The sequence below is a fragment of the Haliaeetus leucocephalus genome, unplaced genomic scaffold (genome assembly GCF_000737465.1).
Source record: "Haliaeetus leucocephalus isolate CR32 unplaced genomic scaffold, Haliaeetus_leucocephalus-4.0 Scaffold217, whole genome shotgun sequence".
Classification (NCBI taxonomy): domain Eukaryota; kingdom Metazoa; phylum Chordata; class Aves; order Accipitriformes; family Accipitridae; genus Haliaeetus; species Haliaeetus leucocephalus.
The window spans coordinates 9,855,637-9,874,669 of record NW_010972653.1 but is presented as its reverse complement, the minus strand read 5'-3'; the positions used below and the strand labels follow the sequence as shown (position 1 = coordinate 9,874,669).

The window sequence follows — 19,033 nt, the reverse complement described above, 5'->3', positions numbered from 1 at the left end:
TTAGCATAGAATCACAAATGAAACAAAATTATATACAAAATAAAGTAAACAAAAAAACCCTGAACCAACCCCCAAGCCATTACTTCAGATGGGCAATCTTTTTTGGATCATCACTGTGAAACAGGGGATCAGATTTATTTTCCATAGTGGATCCTCTACTTGGAGCTTCCATACTAATTGCTTGGAATGACATGGTATATAATGAGGTTATATTGCATTTTAGTTAATATAAAATTAATTATATGTAGACTGTAAATAAATGGATTAGATGGACTGCATATGATTCTTTTTTATAGTAAGCATCCTTTGAACTGATGGGAACAATATAAAATAATGTTTATTACTGCAAGAACCACATTTTTTAAAACACTGCATTGGTACCAAAATCATATTTCTCAGTAGAAAAGGAAGGGAGACAATGGAATTCAGGTATAGCAGGTGGATCTTCTCTTCTAGATCAGAGTCTGAATCAATACCACATGATGAGCAGTACTTTGAGCATAAATATATTTCTCAGAGGTAAACTCCCTAGGAGTAATTAAAAATCATGCAATATTAAATTCTAAAAAGTTAGCTCTTGTATGGCCTATAAAGATCAGTCTTGCTTTTTAAAATAGACTCAGAACCATTTTCAGATGTAACAGAAATCTGAATGATGACATTAAATGAATCATCGAATTTTTTATCATATATAGGTGAAAAAAGAAATAACTACTGCTATACTTAGAGGCTGAGAAGATCTTTAGTCAAGTGAAGTAGAATTTTGCCTAGGAAAGATTACTCCTCATCACACATTATTTTCCCTTTATCTGAACACCCTATTCAAAAAGTACATCACAGAAATAGCACAACATGGACTACAGTTAAAATATGTCACTTAAAATTACAGTGTACATAAATTATGAGCAATTGTACATAAATGATTGTTAGCAAACTATTATTATTCATGATTCATTTTCTAAGAAAAATGGGTGATCTCATAAATTATAGATGGGAATTAAACCACCGGATTTTAAATATAACTGATTCATTTACTATAAAGCTAGATCTACACAAAAGAGGAATAATCTATGTTCCATGACAGCACTACGCAAAATAGGAAAGCTGAAGTATTATTAGCTTCACATATGTCTTTCCATCAAATATAGGTGGAGAAATGAAAATAGGGCTTTCATGCATTGGTCAGAAGGTCTTATAGTTTGGCAATTATGCCTGAATATGGACTTGAGTTCTTCATGTGGCTCAGGCCAGCTCATACTACCTGTGAGGGAGGCTTGGATTTGTCCTATCAATCCAAGGACAGTTTAATGCAAAATACATGTGAAGCCTAAGGAGCATAATCACATACACAGAATACAACACGTTTCAGCTGGACCTGTTAGGTTTGGTACTACATAAGGTGTGCACAGCTGGATTTATACTGGAAGAAACAGAAGGAAAGTCTAACTCTTCAACCCTTATAAATTAGGGAAGAATTCATTTACTACCCCACCTTATCTCTTTCAGAAAGCTCAGAAGCCACAACATTAGTTCCAGGAACACTAAAATATGGAGATCATTTTAATGGGGAAAAATTACATATAGCTTAATATTACAAACCTGTATATTTTGTAAATGTAAATATTTGAATAAATATGTTATTGAATAACATATTCATCTTTCTTTCTTTTTATTTTTTTCCCTGTTGAGAAGAAACTGAAGATAACTGCATTACTGAGGCTATCCAGAGGGGCTCTAATCTGGTGGATTATGCTGGACATTATACACTGAAAAGGTAAAAAAAAAAAAGAAGAAGAAGGATCTACTCAGCAAAAAGCTTTCATAAGAGACAAGCTTGAGATCAGTCTGCTTCTTTGAGAAAACATAATTATAGATTGTTTATGATCATCTGTACCAATATAACCTTATGCATTATCACTGCATGAGCTGCTGTCTTAAAATGGGAGAAAAATATGAAATATGAAAATAAACAGGAATGTTTTTCTGATCTAAGTAACATACCACATTCCATTAATATGTGGCTCAAAAAATTGTAATTTTATGGACATTACATATTTTTGAACTTTAATTATGCTTTTTCCAGTGCAAAGTGAGATGGAAAAACCCTATTGCCTTAAATGGGACTGTTGAAGTGAACTGCACATTTCTGTGGTCTGATACACATTGTTGTTAACCATTGGATCTTTCTTAGGCAGAACATTGCTAATAACAGCTCTCTGAGAACTGGTCATGTCTTTTGGTTAAGCTTGGGATTAACCCTGTAAGCAGCCAAAGGCTTTCAGCAGAGCATCGGAAGATGTGCGTTAGTGTCACCACTGAGGCATGTGCTTTCCTGTTTTGCGGAATCAGAGCCACAAGTGTCCAACACCTGCATTAGGAGTCTGAGTCTCATAAAAGTATCATTTGCTCTTATGTTAAATGGTATAAAATACTTGGTCTTTCAATTGTACTTCTATTGTGTGCTTTTACATAATTCAATTCATTGTCGCCCAATTAAGTGGGGCAGTGAGAATTACAAATATCATTAAGAGACTTCTTCCTGGTTTAATATAGGCTTGTAAAAGCACTCTACACCTGCCTTTTAGATATTAGTCCTTGGCCATTTGCAAAGTACAGAGGACTGAACTATTATCTAATCTGATCATTATATTGAGGAGTGAACATGTGTGAATCCTTAATTAAAAAATTCTGCTTTTTCACATCAGTTTAAAGCTACTAAGGCTTCTTTCTTTTGTACCTTTAAGAATATTGAATACTTGAATTAAAGCTTTGGTCAGCACAAAGACTAAAAACAAGAAAGGAATACATGTGACTAAATATTTGAGCTTCTGGAAGTTACAGAGGTCACCGTACTGTGAAAACTCATTTTACTTTGGCTTACAAGCAATTGAAGGAAACTACAGTGCAATATAGATGAGCTCAGTGCTGTCTTTGAAACTGAAAAGCCAGCCCTGAGATGAAAAGGCAGCTCCTTTTTCAGGTTAGAATGGAAAAACTCCTAGTTGTTCCATGTACAATAGTCCAACCTGATGTTTGCTGAATTCTTGTGTCTGAACTGCAAACTGAGTCAGAATAACTGGTTTTCTCCTGAGACCTCAGTTTGACCTTGAATTGTGATTAAAATGGACAAGTACATTTCTTCACCTAAGCTGTTTAATACCACCACTTAAAATCTTGAATTGTCATTTGTATTTTAACTGCTGGAGCACTTGACTGGCAATGGACTAAGCATATTGGCTGAAATTGTTTTATTATTCTAGTTTTTAAAAATGTCAGGATTTTCTAGGGAAATGCCACTTCTCAGAAATTACTTCCCAGGTTTGAAGGTCACATGGGTCCCAGTATGGTCCTCATAGTTTTCTGTGCTGTTCATGACTGTCTCCCCTTGCCAAGTGCTTCTCATGACTGTTTGCTAGTACCTGCCTGCTATTCCAATTAGCTCAGGAGTTTGTTAGTCTTTAAGAGTAGGTGTTCGTGTTTGTCATTAAATATAAATATTCATAATAGTATTAACATAGCATAGATGGAACACAATGACATCATCATTAAAATGTACTGGTTGTATTACAGCAGCAATGCCACTGGGAATCAAGGCAGTTTGAATAGGACTTTCAGAGCTATATGTCACCTGTGAGATCATAACACTTACACAGTGGTATGTGCAAATTCATTGCTAATTTAGCATCAGGTGCATTATAACATACATTTTGAAAGTAGTAGTTGGCTTGCAAGAGGAAACTCTAATTCCAGTAAATCTCATTATAATAATGACCAGTACAAATTATGAAACTTGTACTAGCTTTAACTAGTGAATCTCAGCACTGCTGGGAGGGCTTCCGATTCTGACTGTACATTCTTTTTTATATTCTGCTGACTCTCTGTTTTTTCTGGGTTTTAAGGTGTAGAAGAAACTAAAGATAACTCCAGAATGGGCAAGCTGTGCAAAGTGATAGTCTCCTAGGCCCGTGTTGCACACAGCTGCAAATTATCATATATTTCTTCTGTTAGAACTTGACAACTAACTCAAAAAGACTGCTGAACTAGTTATGTAGAAGATAGATGTGAATTATGGTGGTAGGTCAGGTGGGGCTTCCTCCTTGGCACTAGATATTTGGTTTGAGTGAGTTTTAGATAAGACATATTTTTCGACTCCTGTTTGGACTTACCCTAACAGATTGAAGGTAAGTACAATTCTAATACAAACACAAGAGGTTTCTCAGCCTAATTAAAGAAGGAAATGATTGAAATTACTTAGTGTATTTTAACATATATTTTAGCTGAAGGCACAGTGTTCTTAACAGATTAAATAGATAACAACCCTAAAAAAAAAATTCAAGCCTTAACAGCAGATTAAAGATATTTCTCATCATCTTCATTCCGGTGAAATTACTTTTATTTAGTGTATACTACATTTGAACTAGTTCATTTCATGTTTTTAAAGAATCTAAATTGTAAACGTCACAATTTAGGACTATTCTATTGGCCCCTATCTATGCCAAATCAAAAGGACCATCTACAGAAAGGACCATCTATGGAATCATCTTTATGCATAGGGAAGTGGAAAATAATTTTCAGTGTTCCAGATAAGAAGTTGTAGTTGCAGAAACAGACTGGGCATGATCTGTTAGTCAGTGCCACTCTGGTCTTAAAGCAGACAGGCCATGTACTTACGCATTACAAGAAAGAAGAAATTATATTCTTTATAATTTTACAACTTTATCACTTTATATTCTGCACTATGTCACTGTTTTGAGAGACCTCCTCAATGGTGACAAATATCTAAGGCATTAATTCTGGTTAGAAATCTCTAAACAAGATATGCTATAAATATATTAATTTAAGGCAGAAAGAAATCTCAGAGCCTCAAAATGTCTGAGGCTGAAAGAGGAAGCGTGGCTCATACTCTGGAGAATTTATTTTAATTTGGGGGGTGAGTTAATATATATATATACTTTTTTTAATTATGATCTGTAATGAGACTCAGCAACTGAGAGTCTGGCAAATGTAAAGAACCTTCTGTCCAAACATCATAGTCTGCACTAGGACTTATATTGTTAAACAAGTACGAAGACACTTTATATCTGATCTCATCTTCCTAATAATGATACTATCACAGGTCATTCTATTAGCTTTATGGGGCCATTTTTGCATTACAAAATATCAAGGCAGTTTGTAACTTACACAGTCAGAAAACCAGCATCATCTTCCAGAATTAGAGTTCAGCTTCAGGGGTGTGGGTGAGAACTAGAAGGGACTAGCATGCATAAGTGGGGGGGATGGGATGGGACATGACATGATACAGAGGAAATGTGGCAAACTAATAACTGCTGTGATAATCTTACAATATCTGTGAGATTAGACAAAAGATAGGGGAGAAAATATCTCAAAATGGAACATACCTCGCTGTTAAGGGTGGTGATTCTTTAGTTTGAGGGTTTTTTTGCAGGGGGTGTGTGTGTGGTATTTTTGATTCTTAGCTCCTAGATAATTTGTACAAATGTTCTTATTTAACTCATTTGTACGAACATGTTTCCCTGTTCATATAATTTTTTTTTAAATGATGCATGACTTAATATCCTCATGTGGATATTAAATATTAAACCTGAGTTCTTGGCATTTAGCTATATCATCTTCCTTTTCTTTTTAACTGGGACACAGTTCAGGACTTTTAATTCTCCAGATTCTCAGTCAAATTCCTAATTGCCTACGGAAAACCTGAAAAACATGGTACTGAGGAGCTAGATAGCTCTTTTTCTTCGTTGCAAGAGTTCTCAAGCTCTGCTCTTGAAAGGAAAGGAATAGTTTCTCTATAACGAATAAATGTGCAGGCTAAGGCTCCTCTGGATAAATTAAGGACAAATTTAGCATCTAGAAAAACCCTGGGAGTTGTATTTTCTTACTTAATGCTTTTTATGTAAGTATGTTTCTAATTTTGCAAACAGAAATTTAACTGTTTTGCCGAAATCAAAACTGCAGTTTCCATTTTAAACTTGTCTCATGCTTTAAACAAACCTAAGTGTATATGACAACACAATGTTTTCATGAAAATTGCATGTCCAAATAAATCTGTGCTGCAGAGAAGCCCTCAGGGGTGTCTGCAACCTATGACCATGTCTGGAAATGGAATAGACTGGAGTGTTTTTTTCTGAGCTATAGGAGTTAGTTTAGGACTTGGGACTTCCAGCTAAAAAAGAAGTTCTCCCTGATGCACTTTTCTCAAGGCTTCTTGAGACAGTGGAAAGACAGCCCATACTGAGTAAAAAATAAATCTTGCAGTGAATCACAGAGCAGTTGAGAGACATCGGGAGACCATCTAGGCCAGCACTGTGCCAGGTTGCTCAGCACACTGTCCATTTGGGCTTTGAGTATCTCCAAAGATGAAGACTTCACAACCTTTCTGGGCAGCCTGTTGCAGTGTCTGATTACCCTCACAGTAAAAAGGATTTTTCATATGTTTAAATGTTTAACTTTATGTTACAGAAGTTATCTCATCAAACCTGAACTCCTTAAAGTTAGAGGTAAGACCAGGCTGTAAACTAACATATATAGCCATATAACTGTCTAATGAAGCCCTACTAAACTAATTGGTGAAACTCCATATATAACTAGTCATTACAAGGCAGGTGCTTGGACAGTCTCTGAGAGGAGACATGTCTCTGTCATCAACTGCAGATGGCATCTAGACGACTGTGGGCCAGTTGCTTGACTGTTAGGTGCTAAGGCATTTGTGAATCCACCTGCAATGATTGAGATGGTCTTTGATATTAAATGTTACATGAAAGCAAAGCCTACTCACGTAGATGTGTCTGTAGTGGGAGTCCTGTATTGTGACTATTCTACACAAGGTCTTCCCAGCCACTTTGTGCTGTAGGCTCTGTCCATCCCAACAGTTTCCATCTCATCCTAAAGGCTTCTCAAAAGCTTAACCCTGTTGTGTGCGTCCCATGGAAGGGCACTTTCCCTTTCTTTCCAGAATTTTCCTTGCAGAACAAGGTCACGAAGTAGTCTTCCTCTCTGCTTTCCCAGCATAACCTTCAATCATATAAATACACCTTAAATAAATCATAAATATAAATCATAAAAATATACCTTAAATTCGGAACATATCCAACATAGACAAATACAGCTATGAATAAATTCTAAAAGGTTATGTGTTAAAAAACCTTCTGTGTTTTATCTCAATTATAGAAATATCCAAGGAAAGGGAATAGCAACTCCTACCTTGCTGCTGGCTTTCTCAAAATCTCCTGAACAAGAGAGTCAAGATATTTCCCAAGCAGCTGAACGAATGGAAATGTCAATTCAAGTGCTGAAACAAAAAGTTTGCCAGAAGCACAAACGTTCATTGCATCCAACTGGTAAATATAGTATATTGACACTGGCAAAAACCCCTGTTGATTTCTTGAATGCTGTCTTTTAGATTAAACTTGGGTTAGCTTCACTTTTATTTTACCTTCAGCAGGAGTACGTATCTTGTCCACACCCTGGGGCCAGGATGCCCTCTCTTTTGTTCTTAAAAGCACCTCACATAGTCACATTTGTCTTTGCTGGAATGTCGGCTGTGTTCCTATAGTTGAGGAGAGCAGCACTATGCTACTGGCATCCTGTGAACTCATGACTGTATATTTGTATTGCCTATAAATCAGCTTGCATATCCGCAGTGTTGCAAGCTTCTTTTTTACAGTGAAATATCTATCTTCCCCAACACTTTGGGTTTAGTGCTCCTGGGGCCTAGAGTCTACAGATAAAATAATACAATTTCTATCACTCTATGGCACTGGCATTTTCAAATACACTTCCTCTGGACATTTATGGCCTTATGGATAACCCTCTCTTAAGAAAATACTTTCTTATTTCCAAAACTAATTTTATAATGCATGCTGTTGCACATTTATTTCCACTTTATTTCTATTTTAAGTGTTTTCTTATGTTAGATGGAAAAAGAAGGAGAGTCCAGAAAGTTCCATGAAGTTTAGTTGTCTAAGTGAAGTAAAATTCTTGTTGCTGTTAATTAGAGATTAATTTCAAGAGGTCTGTCTGGTGTCTGGAAGGCTCAAAAACTCAGAGACATTGACTTTTTTTCCATAATTTAATTCTGTCACTTAGAGCAGCATGAACTGGAGAACTGTAATTTGTATTCTCTTAATACAATAACATGGATTTCTTTTTAACATGACATTCTTTTTTAAGATATGGAAGCATTAGAGTGCTGTAGACAAACAAAGATCCACAGTTATTTTACTTTTTTTTTTCTTTTTGGAAACACCTGGAATACTAAACTAATGGGACATTTGTAGAACTAAAAATTATATCTATATGTGTGTGCGTGCATATATTTATATATACACAGACACTCACACACAGAGATAAAATTATTTTTCTACTGGTGCAGTTTCAAAAGAAATTGCATTTCTAAAGCATAGAACAAGTGTACAAAACTTGTTAATTTTCAAAACCAAAACAACTTTAATGGAAGATGAATAGAGGCTATACAGTCTATGTGCCATGCCAAAGAGTAGTTTTATGTGAATTAAAGAACTAAATTGACTTTAAAGAAAACATGTGAGTCAATATGTAGGCAGCACAGATAACCGGGGAACTGGGCACTCAGTATAACTTTGAACCTGAACTAACATGGAAATACAGCTGTATCCACAAATTTGGCATGAGTAGCTAGCACATAACGACAAGGTTACGTAGCCACTCTAATAGCCCATTCTCTCTCTGTTCTCACCCCTACCTTGCACAGGTTCTAGCTGCTCAGCAGAGCAGTTTTTCAGCTTGGCTGTTGAACCTTTTTGTGTTCGTTTTTCTGGCTTACTTTTTTTGGCTTGATTAATGGATTAAAGTAGCTTAGTTCAGAATTGGATGGGTAGAACGGATAGGTGGTGGAAGTGGGTGACCTGCAGAAGCCAGTTGGGAGAGAAGGGCAAGAGTTAGAATCTGTCTCTAGCATTTTCTTTCAGCATGTGATGGTTACTGTCAGTTTGAATGGCGAGAGTTCTCTGAGTTCAGGAAGGATATTGCTCCTCTTTCACGTGTACTTCTACCTCCAACCAACCATACATGTGTTTACATACATGTGTAGGTGACAGAGGGTGCCAGCTCTCTGGAGCTTACGCAACAACATGACTTTGTCCCTCGTCAGCAGAATGCTCACTGGGACACCCATCTGGGATCATAATTCAAAGATATTAATAACATGCTGTCTACTGGTATACAGCTCCCTGATTTTACCTAGCTTCCAAATTCCAGCTGTTAATTCTAAGCCTTTTCCACTCCACACTTAATTATATAGTCAGCTGTAGTCTCTTTAAATTTCTGCATCTTTGCAGTCCCACATTTTTCCCCCTTGGTATATATTTCTGTTCTTGAATGGCATTTTTCCACCTTTGTTGTAAGCACAGGGACCAGCCAAACAATGTGACTACAATGCAGGGAAAGAAGGAAGAGAGAGCAGGTCAAAGAAGGAGAAAAAGGAGCGGGTCAACCTCAGTTCTCAGCTATGGCTGGACTACTCATTCTCTATACATCAGATAATAAAACCAACTGTTCCCTTTCACCCTCTATCTCCTCTAAGACCCCGAGACTGCTTACTGAACCACATCTCACTAAGTGCTCTTTCCTAGGAAGAAGAGAGGGGATGCTGTAGTTGTAGCTGACAATAATGCCTTTTCTCCTGTGGCAGCTATATAGCAATAGAGCAAATTGCTTGTTTGGGTTCTTCCTTTCAGATATTTTATCAGCTGATCTGCTTGCTATGATTGCTAATATTTCTGGATGTCTGCCTTATATGTTGCCACCAAAATGCCCAAACAATTGCTTAGCTAATAAATATCGACTCATCACTGGTGCCTGCAATAACAGGTATGTATGATAAGAATTGTGCCCTGAAAAATGCTTCTGTCTTATTCTTTAAACTCAAGAGGCTATGTTTACTTTTTTCCTAGAAAAATTGGGGGAGATGACCTCAGACAGCTAACTTTGGCATCAATGTTGAGGTGTCTCTGAAAGCTTCCAGGGGAAGAACCCCTTCATCTAAACTTTGGTACACTAATTTCTACAGGCAGGCTTTCCCTATGAAGGCTTCCAAGATTATGTAAAGAACTTTAAATTTAGGGTGGACTGGTTCAGTAGATGTCTTTTTCTATATAAATTAAACAGACTGAATTCTAACCCAGCATTCATTTTTGTTTGAATTGGATAAAATGATATTGAGCAGGAAAATATAATTACTTCACGAGGAGCAATAAGAAAATCAAGTAGATTCTCATTTTTGTATTTCCCCACAATCTGGACATTTAGCAAGCATGCATCTAAAAATTCTGGGTGATATATTTATTTTTATATATCTATTTATATAAATATTAGTGGCTATCTGAATGACTATTATTTACTACTGTTATCTACTTGTTACCTAATATATGTGGCAATTGTTTCCTGCAAAACCCAACATAACAGATGAAACTATTTTCAGAATCCTCCAATGCAATGCGGGTCTAAAACTGAGAATGAAAGCCCTTCTGAGTACAAGTGTAAACAATATTTATACTCAGCAGCCTTTGGATATGTAGGTGTAAAGGCAGACTGTAATGTTACAAGTGAAGGGCTACTGAGCTGTAAAAGGTAGGCTATTAGCGTTGCACAGGTGAAGGCACTCTGCAGCGTGGTGAATGAACAGCAGTAAAATTCTTCAGTTTTATTATTCAATCAGTCTGTTTTTATGAGATGAATCTGTTTTGCTATATCACAAGTCATTTGCAAGGAACATGCCTGATAGGCTCTTCGTTGAAAGAACACAACCTGATATGCATCGATGTTACAAATCTAACTATGTGGATATCCATAATTTCCCCCAAGCACTTGCAGAGTTGCTTGGAATCTGAACTAACAGCTAGTATAATATTTGCACTGACAACTCTATCAGGGCTTGAACACATTGGCCAAGATTCATGCAGCTGAACATGGCTGAAGCTCTTAATTTGCAGGCATGGCTGCTGTAGTCTTTCTCTCCAGAGACAGAGAGAAACACACTCTCCTGTGGGTAAGGTAAAACATCTTTTTCTCTTCAGTGACTCTGGTAATACTAGGATGCGTATAGGCATTTCAGGCTGGTTTCTAAAGCTGGGTGGGGTAAATATGATCCACTGAGTCTGGTTAGTCTGTAGTCACTGTGTTCTACTTTGTATAGTTTTATGCTTGCACCAAATCAGTGTTTAAACCCATCACTCATATTTGGTGGTGTTTTAGACTCTTTGCTCTAAACATCTGTAAAAGATGCAAGGCAGCAAAAAAACAAAACCAAAGACTTTGAAACCAGTGAGTCAGATAACTTAGTCTAAAACTTGTGAGCCCCTTGAAATACCTCAAGCTTTACTGAAATACATCAGCTTAAAAAGCCCATTATACTATATTGTAAACAACATATTCTACGATGTAAGCCAGCTTCAGAGACTTCAAACATTAAATGAAGTACTGGTCTATACTTTTCCTTGCTTTACAGCTGCCACTTTCAGGCAGAAAATATATCAGGACCTATGCTGTATTTGTAATTTTAGTCACCCAGTAGGAATGTGCAGCTGTGCTGTAGATCAACAAATGCTGCATTTCATAGGTGAAATTTAAAAACAAAATTCACAGTGGAATTAATTGTTTACCTATAAGAAATCTACTTAAAAGTGAGCATGGAATTTCTTTTCAAATGTTTTACTCAATCAGTTCATGTATTTGGGACAAATCAGATAGATTACAAAGGATTTATTCCACAGCACTGAGATTACCTTGTTTAAGTGTGAACTTCCTAGAACAAAGGCATAACAGAATAGCATAAGCATGTCCTTCTATGGAGAGTATCAACATGACATCAGACATTCCCAGCAGTGTCATTATCCACATTTACTAGTAACAGATATGAACAGATTTTACTTTTCTTTCTGCCTGAAGGCATATGTGTGGATAATAAGCAAGATTAAATTTATAACATTATTTTTAAATGAAGAATAAGGGAGACAAGGCACATCAAAATAGCTATTCCCCACACACACACACATTTTTTATCCCAACTAACTAGCATTGATCTGTGTAGTTTTTAGTGTCTAGTGCAATAGAGGGATTCAAAGGTGAAGGAACTACATGTACTAAAGGAATGGAATCTCACAGTGCAATTAACCTCACCTAATCTTAGCTTTCCAGGGTAGTTATGTCTACTGCAAGGCTGCAGCTTTGGCTGTTCCTAATAGTGAGAGATAGGTTGGGATGACAGGGTGGCAGCCAGGCATTGTCTGTCTCTCTGGCTTGATGGACAGGTGCTTAGATGACTAGATTACATTTTGTATGCCTAATATTTGGGCAGCTAGGAGGAATTTTATCTGCAGCATTTCTATTTCATTGCTGGGTCATTAACCATTTCATCAGGTAAGAACCTGAGGCTTAGTCTGAAGCTCTAATAATGTCAGAGTTAGGGGTATGAATATGGCTCACCTAGGGGAAAGAACGAGCAGTCCCCACTAAATCCATTCACTGTAAGAAGGAATTGAGATGTTTCCTTTAGCATAGCTGCTTCACTTCAATACAAGCTAAGTGTTCAGTTTAGTGGCAGGCTTATTTTTCAGAAGTTTTCCGTGTTTGCCAGAAGTTATGTCCATGGTAGCTCAGAGTGATGTAAAACATGACAAAATCTAATTATTAAATTGCCATATGGCATTCATTCTTTCTACCTGAAACTAGGCAGGACATTAAAATAACATTCAAAAGACATAAATCTGCATAGTGAACTGCATCTTAAAACTCCAGGTTCCTTCTAAGGGAGCCAAACCAAAACCCAAACTGAGCAATTCCAGTATTTCACAAGTGAATTAAAAGTCCCACTTCCCATAAACAGAATGTATAGTAATCAAATTTGACTACTCTATAAAGCAGTACGGTACCAAAATCTCATTATTTCAGCTGCCCTGGATAAAAACCTTTTTAACTCAAGCAAGATTCCAAGACATTAACATGTTTAATGTAATAATAAAAAGGCATGTGAGAAGGGTTTTACTAAAGTAGCATTCCAGTGATCTGCTAAAATATAAAAGCAATCAGGAGAAAAATCACTGGTTAAGCAGTTAAATTAACATTTCATTATTTTTAATTGAGTGAAATAGCACTACACTATGTGCAGTATTATATGCAATTTCAATAAAGGCAAATCAACTGTAACTAATTTGAATGCTTTATTAAAGCATACTTCAACCTTCAAGTGTGAATTATTGTGGATAATTAAGTGTATTACTGTACCATATAGCTTGGCAAATTGAGCCACTTCAGTGTGCGGGAGATCAATGAAGTATTAATAAAATAATTGTTCCCTCTTTAGTGTCCCAATAGACATACAAATGTATGTTTTAACACTGTGTAGTTCTACTGTCTGAGGATATTTCTGGTTCTTTGTGGCTTAATTTACAATTTTGGTCAACTGGGTACATTGCAATAATTTTATTTCTTCTTTTTAATGTCTCTATATATTTAACAAGTATGAAAAATATTGAACAGGCCATATTAAAAAAAACAAACAAACAAAAAAACCCCTAACATATTCTCTTAGGAAAAATGCATTAGAAATGTTCACGATAGAAGGACAATTAATTGGGTCAAGCCCAAGACTCACTGACTATACTAATAAATAAAAATCAGCAGGAATCATTTCCTGGCCCTCAAATCAAATATGACCTGACTCTTGCTTTTACTCTTAGACTTTTGTCTGAACTTTTTTAGTCCCCTTTCCTCTTCTAAGCAGGCTGGCTGCAGGATGGCAAACTGACATGCACTAATCCCAAGGTGTGCCCAACCGAGCGTCATTCAGAGAAATGCTAATTGACGTGAGCCAAACCCACACTGCAGTTAGTGTTAGCAACTTAAAAGCATAGTTAAATGCATACCAGTGCTTGGGCTTGTGCATAGGCCTTCCCAAAGCCCCATCCAAGATATTAGTATTGATGCAACCAGAGGGAGCATTGCCATTGAATTCAGCAACTTCAGCCACTGTTCCCCTTTCCCCTTTCCTCAGTCCTTTCTCCATGGGTCTTGCTAAATTATTATTTCTGTATGACTAGTCTCCATTTTTCTTTTAAGCTTTCTTCACCTTTATTCTAGGGCTCCTTTTTTTTTTCCTAAATCATGATTTCCTAGCTATTGCTCTAAACAAACATCTTTTAAAAAATACCAGCAAAGGCACTTAAGCGTATATGTGACTTCATGGGGAATGAGGTCACTATCAGGAAATCACCAGTGGGGCAAGTATTTCAAAGATGTCAGAAAGTTACCAACTTACGTTATAAACATAAGTAAGATAGTAATATTTCATTAGCAATTTAATTTTTCTTTATTTTCCTTTCGAGTCAACCTGATGTTGGCATACATGAAGACCGGCATTTGATGCTTTTCAAAGATCATTACATGATCACCTTATTGCAATGGAATATTGCTCTGTGGCTGATGATTATTTTATATTAATTATTTTATATTCAGATTACTTTATATTCAGAATAGAAATATATTAGAAATATATTATAAAATATATAAATATTTTATATTCAGAATATATTCAGAGGCGCAAGATTTTTTTGGTTTCACTGCTGTTATTTTGGGGGGGGTTTGGTTTTTTTCTTTTCCCAGGGAACATCCTAGATGGGGAGCATCCAACACGGCCTTGGCGAGGTGGCTTCCAGCAGCCTATGAGGATGGACTCAGTCAACCTCGAGGATGGGATCCCAGCATCCGATATAACGGAGTCCAGCTACCCCTGGTTAGAAAGTGTACCACAAGATCACTTGAAACACACTGGGCTAGAACCATACCTGCCACCACAGACCTCCTTTTGCATCAGTAAATCAAATAGTAGAAGAATCTGTCGAGCTCAGTTAAGGAGCCACTAGCTTTGCTACAGCACAAATGCAGTCAGCCAAGTAGTGAGACGTCCCCTGCACCTGGGCAGGGGTAAGCCCATGGAGCAGTGCAGGAGGGCACCAACTGCATTGGGGGGCAGCTCTGCCGAAAAGGACCGTGGTGGAGAGCGGGCAGGGTATGAGCCAGCCGCGGGTCTGGCCTGGCTTGCACCAGACATAGGGAAAGCAGCAGACGCGAGGTGATGATTGCTCAGCCTAGAGAAAAGGCGGTGCAGGGTGGACCTAATCACAGCCCTCCCATGCTGGGAAGGCTGTTGCAGAGAAGGAGGAGGTCTTCACAAGGATGCACACTGACATGGCAAGAGGCAATGGTCACAAGTTGCTCCAGGGGAAACTTTGTCTTGATACGAGAAAAAAAAATTGTTGTGAGAGCAATTAAATGTTGGAATAAGCTGCCTAGACAACTGCTGGAATATCCCTCATGGGAAATACCCAAGACCTGGCTTGATGGGCCTCTGAATAACCTGATCCCTGCTTTCAATAGAAAGCTGCAGCGTGTGGTCTCCAGAGTTTCCTTCCAGCCTAGACTTTCCAGTGATTTTACGATTCTTTGTTTCAATAATGGTGCCTTTATTCAGGGAAGGAGGAGGGGGAAAACAGGATTGAGTGTGAACTAAGTAAGTACAAAGCACACAGACATGCTAGCATGCATATGCATGTATGTACACATGTATACCATTTCTCCCAGGTTAGTGTACCTTAACTGAACGAGTTTTACTGTCAAATCATAACTTCATTTTTTAACTAGCCCAAGTTACTGAGATAAGAAGGCATTGCAACTCATATACTTAAAAAATAGCAGAGCTGCTATAGAGGGAAGTTTGAACAAAAAATATTTGCATAGAGGACTGGGTAAAAAAATCCCCAGTGCAGCATACAATGATTTGGGCTGGATTTACTGTTTCTGGTTTGTCATCATTGCTTTGAAACCTGACTTTTAATGGACTCAATGTCTTGTTATTTTAACCACCATATGTTTGATAAGGATGAGCAAGAGAATTTAGTGTTAATGTCACCTGCAACTCATGTTATTAATTAAATAACATTGCCTTTAAGCCGCACAATTTAGCGCTTAAAGATGAAAACCTGACATTTACACAGGTAAATTTCCAGTAGATGGTACAAACTGCCTTTTTCCAGATTCATTAGGGTACATGCTTGTGATGTAAAACACACTAAAACAAAACTACATGACTGCACCAAATCTGATCATATTTGACCATCAGCAAGGTTGTTTGCTATATTTTGAAGTAAGATAGGCTAAAACTAGTGCCATAGATGTTTTTCCTTATTTACATAATTGTCTTTTTTTGTACTTTTAGCTATTCAACTATATCCTTTAAAAAGCAACATGCAAATAATGTGAAGGTGAGAGATAAGTGTGAGGATTACTATAAAGCAGTATTAGAACACAGCGTAGCTGTGCAAGTTAATAGTGATAAGAAAATCTTACTAACTGCAAGAAAAAAGTTTGTGTTTTGTGGCCACCAAAGCTATTAAAATACTGATATCAAGACTTGTATTCCTGGTGAGCTCTATGTATCTCTGCTCTTGACTATTTCAATATAAAGCCTGATGTTCCTAACAAGTCCCATGTTGGCTCTTGTCCTTACCAATTCTATTTAACTGCACCTGCCTTATACATTCATTATATAGCCCTTCTATTTATTACAGACTCTGTGACTCTACTTTATGTGCTGCCCTTTCAATTGCTTGACTTCTAAGGCAGCTGCTGTATGCGAGGGAATATTTTGCAGCATGAGGGAGGAATCTGTGAATAGTAACAATACCCTAATCATCACAAACTGACTACTGATTTTGCTCTGATGGTTTTGCTTGGTTACTAGCATAAGCTGGACATGTGGCATAGATGTCTCGATGTGTTCCCCCTGAGAACATCTGGATCTCTATGCAGCTTTCACTGAAGTGCCTCAGAAATATGTTTTGGCTTCTCCTTGCCTGGGAAAATGAAGCAGAGCTTTCAGCTACCATGTATTTGCAACCTAGCTTGTCTCCTGGGATGCATAAGCTGCTCCATTTACGTACAGAGTAGCCCAGAGCCTCTGTGTATTCACAGTGATTTGAGGTTGCCCAGCAAACAGAATCCATTTGTTAAAGGAGCAGAAAACAGAATAAATAGAAAGAAAACTTTTAGACAGTTTAAAAGAAACGTGTTGTTTTCAAAGTTCTCTGGAAAGGAACAGATCAAAGGTACACTGCTCATTTGGCAAATATATAGAAAAACTCAGCTAAAAACATCTTTTAATCTGCTTGTGGCAACAGTATCTCAGCTCCTGAACAGAAATAAGAGTCTGTCAGAGGTTGGGTTTTTTGTTGTCATTGGGGCTTTTTTGGTTTTGTTTTTAGTCAAACCATTAAAAGTGCTCTACAACATAAAGTATTCTAAGGGGGGGGGGGGGGGGGGGGGCTTTTTTCCCCTTTCCCCTTACTTTTTAGTGTTTTATCATTTTGTGAGAAGTAAATACTACTTGGCACTCAAGGTAAATTAGTTCTCTTCCCAGGTTCGTGAAGTGACAAGAAAAATTATTCACGTGTCTAATGAGGCTGTTACTGAAGACAACCTGTATTCTGATATTATTATGGTATGGGGACAGTACATAGACCATGACATTGCATTCACACCCCAGAGCACAAGTAGAACCACCTTCTTAAATGGAATGGAGTGCCAGATGACATGTGAAAAACAAAACCCATGTTTTCCAATAAAGGTAAGATTCTTAATTCCTTCAAGAGAAATTCCAGGCTCTAAACACATAAAGTAAAGTAAATGTAAAGTAAAACACATAAGTGATACATATATGCAGAAATAATTATAAAGCAAATTGATAGATCATCCAGAAATACTAGAGCAGACAGTGATAGAAAAATTGAAACCCAATGTAACTATTAAATGAAACAGGTAGATATTTAAATTGTTTTGTAGAGGTAACAAACTATAGCTAAGGTACTTAGTATAAATATCAAATTTTTCTGCCTCTCAGGTTTATGTTGCAGAGAAACCTTACTAGTCCCCCTAATGTTATTGTTCTCATGCTTCAAGGTTTTGAGTTCCACTGGGGAAAATAGGGAAGCAGTCATAAATAATTCTGTTTTTAAATTGCCAGCCAGATAAAGTGAAAGGATCTTAACTTTACTCAGTGAAAGCAAAGATATTTCCAGCAGCTAATGCAAACTTTTGAAGAGAGCTATCTTTTCAACATATGTATAAAATGACCTTCAGGGAGTTGCTGAAACTTACATACATCACCTCTTGCTTTGAGTAGATGGAAAACATGAATTCAAAGCTTGTTAGAGGGTTAGAAGAAACATAAATTGGTATAAATATAGGATGCTGTATTCTTGTCCGATTAATTTAAAAGTATAGTTATTCTTTCACTCAAAAAAATTAAGTAGCAAAGTCAAACCACTTTTTTGTTTCTCAAAGCACATCTCTTTCTCATGCTACAGGAGAGCCCCATGCCCATTACAGCCCTTGGACTGAAGCCCCCATCTCTTTCCAAAGCAACTTAAATTACTTTCCTTAGGGTTGGAGCTTGATTACTGACCAGCTTCTCTATGCACTGAAGCCAATGTAGGGAATAAGTTCCATAGAAAATGCTTTCCCCTCAACAAAATGTAATTGATAACTATGCCACAGTCTCCTTTTGCCTTAAGTGCCTCATTCGACTTCTGTTAAACATGAAGGGAAATATTCGGCTAACTGTAATGGGAATCGAGTCAGCTCCTGTGTTGAAAGATGGCCCATCTTCCATTTGGTGAGAGAATCTAAAACACAGGAAAGGCCAAGTGAAATGAATGAGTGCCTGCAATTTTACCACAGGCAGGTAAATCTAGTCTTTCTCACCCAGGAGAAAGTTTGCAAGCATAGCTTGAGAGCATTCAGAAAGAGCACAGACTTCTTAAAAGAATCACATTCTCAGGACACTGAGAGACTGGCTAACCCAGTTTAGCCACAACAGCCCTAATTACAATGAGTCTTCCATAGTTCTGACAAAAATCTCTAGTTTACTATGTCTCAAATTTCCATCTGGGGCAAGAAATTATTTATTCTGTTTATGCTGTTAAGT

At 37.2% G+C, this 19,033-nt stretch overlaps 1 protein-coding gene across 1 annotated transcript in view; it reads left to right on the top strand.

Moving 5' to 3' along the window:
• The window catches only part of TPO (thyroid peroxidase), a 51,960-nt gene that overhangs the window by 908 nt on the left and 32,019 nt on the right, over positions 1-19,033 (top strand). Inside the window, exons 3-7 of the mRNA XM_010566757.1 lie at positions 1,693-1,774; positions 7,189-7,358; positions 9,735-9,867; positions 14,656-14,785; positions 17,468-17,674. Of these exons, the coding sequence (XP_010565059.1) occupies positions 1,693-1,774; positions 7,189-7,358; positions 9,735-9,867; positions 14,656-14,785; positions 17,468-17,674 (722 nt within the window). The remainder of the gene's footprint in view (positions 1-1,692; positions 1,775-7,188; positions 7,359-9,734; positions 9,868-14,655; positions 14,786-17,467; positions 17,675-19,033) is intronic.